Source organism: Otolemur garnettii, unplaced genomic scaffold (assembly GCF_000181295.1).
Source record: "Otolemur garnettii isolate 467f Iridium unplaced genomic scaffold, OtoGar3 scaffold00046, whole genome shotgun sequence".
Taxonomy (NCBI): Eukaryota; Metazoa; Chordata; class Mammalia; order Primates; family Galagidae; genus Otolemur; species Otolemur garnettii.
In genome coordinates this window covers 13,863,535-13,872,266 of record NW_003852441.1, presented here as the reverse complement: position 1 = coordinate 13,872,266, position 8,732 = coordinate 13,863,535, and the positions used below count along the sequence as shown (strand labels likewise).

At 47.2% G+C, this 8,732-nt stretch overlaps 1 protein-coding gene across 1 annotated transcript in view; it reads left to right on the top strand.

The window, feature by feature from the left end:
• The window catches only part of LOC100965829 (NACHT, LRR and PYD domains-containing protein 1-like), a 66,730-nt gene extending 60,522 nt beyond the window's left edge, over positions 1 to 6,208 (top strand). Inside the window, 1 exon segment of the mRNA XM_012805949.2 lies at positions 6,067 to 6,208. Within this exon segment, the coding sequence (XP_012661403.2) occupies positions 6,067 to 6,208 (142 nt within the window).
• Positions 6,209 to 8,732: the final 2,524 nt, after the last annotated feature.

Below are 8,732 nucleotides of genomic sequence, written 5' to 3'. Positions count from 1 at the left end.
AGGTTAGACTTATGACCTAAGATGTGATCAATTTTAGAGTATGTTCCATGGACTGATGAGGAAAATGTATATTCAGTCTTGCTAGGATGAATGTTCTGTAGATGTCTGTTAGGTCCAAAAGTTGAATATTTAAATTTAAATCTAAAATTTCTTTGCTAAGTTTCTTATTGGAGGATCTATCCAACACTGCTAAAGGAGTGTTAAAATCTCAGACTACGATGAATCTGGGAGAGATCAAGTTGCTCATGCCTGTTAAAGTATCTCTTATAAATTGAGATGCATTCTGGTTGGGTGCATAGATATTGATAATTGAGATCTCATCATATTCAGTATTGCCCTTAACAAATATAAATTGGCCATCTTTATCCTTGCTTACTTTTGTTGGTTTAAAACCTATTGTACCTGCAAATAAAATTGCAACACCTGCTTTATTCTGCTTTCCATTAGCCTGGAATATAGATGACCATCCCTTCACCCTGAGTCTATATTTGTCTTTTAAGGTAAGATGAGATTCTTGTATACAACAAATGTCTGGTCTGAGTTTCTCTATCCAATCAGCCAATCTGTGCCTCTTTAGAGAACAATTTAAGCCATTCACATTGATAGAAATTATTGATAAGCCTGGTAGAATTTTGGGCATCGAGTTGCTTGAAAGTCCAGTAGACATTTTTAATCCTTTCACCACTGTGGAAATTGGAACGTGATCAAAAATTTCTGAGTTGGTTTACTTTTGTGGTGGAAGATTACACTGGTCATTATGGAGGATAGGTTTGAGAATTTCCTGGAGAGCTGGTTTAGTTATGGCAAATTTCTTCAACATGGGAATGTCGTTAAATTATTTAATTTCTCCATCATAGATAAAACTCAGTTTAGCCGGATACAGGATCCTGGGTTGAAAGTTATTTTGTTTTAGGAGATTAAAAGTTGATGACCATCCTCTTCTAGCCTGAAAGGTTTCAGCCAAGAGATCTTCAGTCATCCTAATACTCTTCCCCTTGTAGGTTATAGTTTCTTACTATACTTCTGACTGCTTTCAGAATTTTCTCTTTCATATTAACTTTAGTAAAGTTAATTATGATGTGCCTGGGGGATGTCTTGTTTGGGTTGAGTCATGCTGGGGTTCTGAAACTATCTGCTATCTGAATTTCAGAATCTCTTGGCATGTCTGGAAAGTTCTCTTTCATAATTTCATGAAGAAGAGCCTCTGTACTTTGTGAAGCAACTTCATCACCTTCAGGGATTCCTATAAGGTGAATATTAGTTTTCTTTGAGTTATCTGAGAGCTCTCTGAGAGTAAGATCCGTTTTTAATCACCATTTATTTTGGTCTTTGTGCTCCTGGGTTTCTTCAAAAGCTTTGTCTTCAACGTCAGAGATCCTTTCTTCTGTGTATTGCACTCTGTTACAGAGGGATTCCACGGTATCTTTCAGATCCTTGAGGGCTGCAACCTCTTGCCTCAGTGTTTCAAACTCTTTGGTCATTTTATCTTTGAAATCATTGAATTCTTGAGACACCTTTTGAATGATTTCTTGAGATATCTTTGAATAATTTCTTGAAATTCTAATTGCCTCTTTTCTTTCATTCTGTAAATCTCATTTGCTATCCAAATTCTGAACTCGATTTCTGACTTATCAGCCATTTGCTTGTGGATGGGATCTTCAAATGCTTCTGCGCCATCCTTCTTTGGGGGACTTGATCTACTCTGGTTGTTCTGGTTACCAGAGTTTTTCCACTGATTCTGCCCCATGGTGAGTTTGCACCGTTTGGAGACTATCCCAAAACTCTTCAGCCTGTGGCTGCCACTGGCGAAAACCCAAGCAGCAGGCACTGGAGGGGGATGTGCTGGTCAAACAGTCTTCAGGGTGCCTCACTCAGGTGCCCAGGGCGTTGTGGCCAAGTGGCAGCCACTGCAGGGGGATTCGCAGGTCAAACAGTCTTCAGGGCGCCTGGCTTGGGTGCCCAGGGGGCTGTGGCCAAGCAGTGGCAGCCTAAGGATATGCACTTGTCAAACAGTCCTCAGCATGTCTGGTGTGGGTCAAATGGTCCTTGGGGGGCCGTTCAGGTGCCCCAGGTATGGTGGCCAAGCAGCAGCAGCTGCAGGGGGATGCACAGGTCAAACAGTCCTCAGGGCACCCCACTCGGGTGTCTGGGGGGTGATGGCAGCCGTGGGGGATGTGTGGGTCAAACAGTGCTGGGAGCTCCCCCTCAGGTTCCCAGGGGCAGCTGCCAATCAGCAGCAGCCACGCAGGTCAAGCAGTTCTGGGTGCGCCATGCTCAAGTACTCAGGGGTGATGACTGAGTGGGGCAAACAATCTTAGGGGTGTCCTACTCGGGAATCTGGGGGCTGTGGCCAAGCAGCAGCAGCCCTGCAGGTCGGATAGCAGCAACTCAGATAGCAGCAACTCAGGGGTGATGACTGAGTGGGGCAAACAATCTTAGGGGTGTCCTACTCAGGAATCTGGGGGCTGTGGCCAAGCAGCAGCAGCTCTGCAGGTCCTCCACCACTCAGGTGCCTGGGAGTAGCCACAAGGCGGCAGGTGCGCAGGCATTGCGCAGCTCAGAGTCCTGGGGCGCCTCACTCGGGTTTCCGGGAGGCAGCGGCCAAGCAGCGGTAGCCAGGGACACACAGGTTGAATACTCCTCCGGGCGCCCAGCTTGGGTGCCCAGGAGGCTGCAGCCGAGCGGTGGCAGCCTAGGGGGAGCAGCAGCTGCTGCAGGGAGATGCACTGGTCAAACAGTCCTCAGGGCATCCCACATGGGTGCCTGGGGAGTCGTGGCCCAGCGGTGGCAGACACCGGCAACCCACGGTGGAACAGTGCTGGGAGCACCCCTCTCAGGTTCCTGGGGCGGCTGCCAATCAGCGGCAGCCGTGAAGGTCAAATGGTCCTGGGCACTCCCTGTGTGAGAGGGCCAGACCAGCACCATTTTGTTGTTTACTGCCTAAGTTCTGTTCCTCATTTTGAGCCCCCGCCGCCATCTTAGATAATAAGCTTCAGCTTCACCAAAACCCTGGCCTTTCCCCGAAATCAAGCACCCCAGTCAGCCAATCAGAAGTGCTCCCCACCCTTCTTGCTTCATACCACCCTAAAACCCCAGTTAGGAAATCCCCCACCCCTCATACCTGTACCAATCCAGAGCCTCCCCGTACTTCCCCAAACCCTGACCACCAATCACCCCCACTTCCCCATGCACCCACCACCAATCAAAAATGTACCCCACCCTTCTTCACCCTTCTTGCTTTCTGTACCCTATAAAACTTTCCAACCCCTAGGCTTGTGGCCTTCCTTGGTATGTTTGCCAAGAGAGGGTCCGAGCTTGAGCTTGCTAAATAAAGCTCGCCTCTTGCTTTTACATCGGAGTGTGTCTCGGTTCGTGGGCTCGGGGACTCAGGGAAATTCTAGGTACAACATGTGCAGGTGCCCAGGGGTGGTGACCAAGTGGGTCAAACTGTCTTAGGGGTGCCCCCCTCGGGTGTCTGGGGGCAGTGGCCAAGCGGCGCCAGCCACATGGGTCAAACAGTCCTCCACCACTCCGGTGCCTGGGGGCAGCTGTGTTGGGGTTGCGCGGGTCAAACAGTTCCCGGCTTGTGTGCCCAGGGGGCTACAGTCAAGCAGCAGCAGCCTAGGGGGACACGCAGTTCAAATAGTCCTCTGCGTGCCTGACTCAGGTGACCAGGGTTGACGGATGAGCAATAGCGGTTACACAGAGGACGTGTGGGTCAAACAGTCCTGTGCGCACCTCACTTGGGTGCCGGCAGCAGCAACTAAGCAGCAGGCGCCCTGCAAATCGGACAGTCTTCCACCACTTGGGTGCCCAGGGCAGCCATAAAGCGGCAGCTGCATGGGGGAAACGTGGGTCAAACAGTCTTGGGGCGCCCCGCTCAGGTGCCCAGAGGGCTGAGGCCAAGCGGCGCAGACTAGGGGGGCACGCGATTGGAGCAGTCCTCCACGTGCCTGCTTGAGTGACCGGGGTTGGCCGAGCAGTCACAGCTATGCAGGGGACACACGGGTAAAACCGTCCTGGGGGCACCTCGCTAAGAAGCCCTGGAGTGGCTGCCAAGTGGCAGCAACTGCAGCTCAAACAGTCCTCAGTGTGCCCCAATCGGGTGCCTGGGGCAGCAGCCAAGTAGCAGCAGCTGTGCGGGTAGAACAATCCTCTGCCACTCAGGTGTGGATGAGCAGCCAGGAAGTGGTAGCTGCTTGAGGGTGGGGGTGGGGGAGTCAAATAGTCCTGGGGCGCCCCCCTCGGGTGCTCAGGGGGTTGCGGCCAAATGACAGCAGCCTAGGAGGACACGCAGGTCGAATAATCCTCAGCACTCCCCACTGGGATGCCCAGGGGCAGTGGGCCGAGTGGCAGCTGGGGGGGATGAGGGGGAACACGCAGCTCCAGCAGTTCTCTGGCTGCAGGGTCGCGACAGGGTGCTTGGTCCCATGGGTGAGGGGCTGCTACTCTTGGGCCTCCTCTCACTGTCTCTGCAGGCAAGGAGGGAAGGGTGGACTGGGAATTCAAAATGGTCGTGCAGCATTAGTTCGATTTTTCTGCCTAGCTAGAGGGTGTTTAGAGTCTCAACAAGGTCCCTCTAGAGGAGTAGACCCCTCTTTCTGTAGCTTTCACATGTAGGGTGAGACAATAAGTCCTCAGTTCACCACTCAACTGTAGGAAACTCATAGGAGCAGACAAAGGGGAAAAAACGCACCTTTCTTGGGGGCGGGGTCAGATATCCGTCCTTCAGGATGTATTATGTACCTGTAGGCTGCTTTCTAGGAGACGCAACTTGCCTCAGCAGAGATGTCCTGCAGATGTCTTTTTTCTCTCTCAGCTGGGCTCCTAGTTTTCAACTTTGTTGTGTTTTGCCTGGACTTTATCCTTTCCTCTGGACAGGAGCTTCTGTCAGAAGCTGGTACCTATCAGCCATCTTGCCTTTTTGTTTCCCTAGCTTCAATTTTCACATTCAATAAGAACATGGGGGAATGGGGGATGATGGCTGAATGCAGCTAGTTTTCAACAAAAACTGCAGTCCAGGGGGAGAGATAACAGCCAGAAAAAACCCAATGAAGCTGAAGGAGGAGAGCCAAGCTGAAAGAAGAGATATATAAATGCATGTCTTCCCTACTGAGGCAAGCCACGACTTCAAGGAAACAAATTTCAGGTACAGAATTCATCCCAAAGAGGACATGTGTCCATCCCCTCCTCCTAGAGTGTTGCTTGCTTGCTGTGGGATCTCTACTAGTGAGCAATGAATTGAGGTTCTCTTCCTACACCCCACTAGAGAGAATCACCGGAAGCTGAGTCTCCTCCAGAGAGCCCATGCTGGGAGCCCAGGAATTCTCTTGTTCAGCAGAAAATTTGAACAAATATTTTCCCTACCACTCTGAACTTCCAGTCTACCCTTCCCCCCTGGCCTGGTGGTCTAGGAATCCAACCCCTGCAAAAACCAGAATGTCTGCATTTCTTGGCTAGGACTTCGTATTGCATAGATGGAGGCAGTGCAGCTTTGCTGTATTAGTGAATCCAGTAATAGCGCAGAAAGTCATAGAGGGAAAGGTGCCTGGCCTGGCTCTGAGAAAGTGTATCCTAGCAGCGGGTGGAGGATTGGGTCTCTGCACTATGGGTGGAGATTCAGAAATTGCTGAGGTGCATGAACCCAACTGGAAACACTTCCCACCCAACATCAGCATTAGTACAGTGACCTCACTGGGGTCTAATTTTGGAGAGTCACCTCCCCAACTCTCTGGTCTGCCAGAGGGAACAAGACCTCACCCTAAAGTGATACCAGAGCTACAGAACAGAGGTGACAAAGGTGGTTGAGGGAGAAACTCTTTTACTGTCTGGATATTCTCAGGTTTAGATTGAGTTCAGGTCGAACATTCTCCAGCTGCCATTGAGTGCCTGAGGCAGACAGGCTTCAGCTCCCTCTGCTGGCTGGTGACAAAGAATGGTAACCAAGTGGAGGAGGCATTGACTTTACTTTGACTCTGGCAGGCACAAAGCCCAGGCATACTTGCTTATTGGATAGAACTGGGCCACAGAGTCTGGGTTAACAGAGACTGGTGGTGGGGTTACCAGAGACTGGGGCTACCAGAATCTGGTGGTGAAGGGTGAGCAAGGTGGGGAAAGAAGCATCAGCCCCTTGCTCCACACCTTCTACTGGATGGGCCTTTCTGACTCCTTGGAGCACCAGAGTGAGCCACACTTGAGCTACCAGTAGACTCCTATTATCTAGTTGCTGGAGACCTTTTGAGTTTTCCAGCTAGAGAGTGGGTACTGATTGGGTCAGTAGGTTTGGAACTCTTGGACTGGGCAAATTAACTGAGGACCCTCCAAGATGGTATCCTGGTTCTCTTGTTGTGGGAGGGTTTGACTTTCCTCTTCCAGGTATTACCTATGGGGGATGGGTTGTCTTAGTTGCTGGTATTTCTCCAAAACTGAGACTGCAACACAGAGTCACTGATTAACTAGGTTTGGACAGGGACCAGCTAATACAAAGCAGACCCACCTACCCCCTCTACACCAAGCAGGCCTCTAGAGTCACAGACTGTAGTACTGTTCAGATCCTTTGCAAAATTGTAGAGGAAAAGCTATAGTCACCAGTCCCAACTTTTTGGTGAAGAGCTGGTTAATCACAACCCCAGAAGCCTCAAATCCAATTTCAGCTTACCTGCTCATCTAGCTAAACAGTGGAAAACAACCATGGGGTGGAATCATAGGAAAAACTCTGGCAACATGAATAATCAGAACAGTTCAACTCCCCCAAGGAATGACAAATCAGCCAAACTACAGGATACAATTCACAAACAGATGGCCGAGATGTCAGAAATCAAATTTAGAATTTGGATTGCAAAGAAGATCAACAGAATGGAAGTAAAGTTGCAATTACAAATTCTAGGAATAATTCAAAAGATGTCTCAAGAATTCAATGAATTCAAAGACAAAATCACCAAAGATTTAGACACATTGAGAAAAGAAGTTGCAGCCTACCAAGATATGAGAAATACAGTAGAATCCCTCAGTAACAGAATGGAGCAGGCAGAAGAAAGGATTTCTGACCTCGAAGACAAAGCTTTTGAACATCCCCAAACACTCAAAGAGGAAGAGAAGTGGAGAACAAAAACAGATTATTCCGTCAGAGAGCTCTGGGATAATTTGAAGAAAACTAATATTCGCCTCATAGGAATTCCCAAAGGTGATGAGGTTGCTTTCCCAAATGGCACAGAGGCTCTACTTCATGAGATAATGAAGGAGAATTTCCCAGACATGCCAAGAGATTCTGAAATTCAGATAGACAGCTTCGAACCCCAGCACAACTCAATCCATCTCCGAGGCACATTTTAATTAATTTTGCCAAAGTTAATATGAAGGAGAAAATTCTACAAGCAGTCAGACATAAGAACACCATAACCTACAAGGGGAAGAAGATTAGAATGACTGCAGATCTCTCTCTGAAACCTTTCAAGCTAGAAGAGGATGATCATCTACCTTCAACCTCCTAAAACAAAACCATTTTCAACCGAGGATACTGTACCCAGCTAAACTGAGTTTCATTTATGATGGAGACAGTAAATACTTTAATGACATTCACTTGCTAAAGAAATTTGCAATCACTAAACCAGCTCTCCAGGATATTCTCAGGCCCATCCTCCACAATGACCACCACAACATTTTACCACCAAGTAAACTCACCCAGAAAATTTTGATCAAAACCCAACTTCACAGTGGCAAAAGGATTAAAAATGCCCTCTAGATCTTTGAAAAAATTGACACACAAAATAATACCAGGCTTATCACTACTCTCAATCAATGTGAATGGCTTAAACTGCCCTATAAAGAGGCACAGGATGGCTGACTGGACACAAAAACTCAGGCCAGATATCTGCTGCATACAAGAATATCACCTTACCTTAAAAGATAAATATAGACTTAGGTAAAGGGATGGTCATATATAATTCAGGCAAATGGAAAACAGAAAAAAGCAGGAGTGGTGATTTTATTTGAAGATGCATTAGACTTTAAACCAACAAAAGTAAGGAAAGACAAGGATGGTCACTTCATGTTTTTTAAGGGAAACACTCAATATGATGACATTTCAATTATTAACATTTATGTGCCCAACCTAAATGCTCCTCAATTTATAAGAGAGACTCTAACTGAAATGAGCAACTTGATTACCTCCAGCACAATAATAGCCAGAGATTTCAACACCCCTTTGGCTGTGTTGGATAGATCCTCCAACAAGATACTAAGCAAAGAAATTTGAGACTTAAAATTAACCATCCAACAATTGGATTTAACAGACATACACAGAACATTTCATCCTAACAAAATTGAATACACATTTTTCTCATCAGCACATGGAACATCCTCCAAAATTGATCACATCTTAGGTCACAAGGCTAACCTCAGCAATTTAAAAAAATAGAAATTATCTCTTGTATCTTCTCGGACCATCATGGAATAAAAGTTGAACTCAGTAACAACAGGAATCTGCAATCTCACACAAAGATGTGGAAATTAAATAATCTTATGTTAAACAATAGCTGAGTCATTGATGAGATTAAGAAAGAAATTACCAAATTTTTGGAGCAAAACAATGAAGAAAACATGAACTACCAGAACCTTTGGGATACTGCAAAGGCAGTACTAAGAGGGAAATTTATAGCACTGCAAGCCTTCCTCAAGAGAATGGAAAGAGAGGAAGTCAACAACTTAATGGGACATCTCAAGCAACTGGAAAA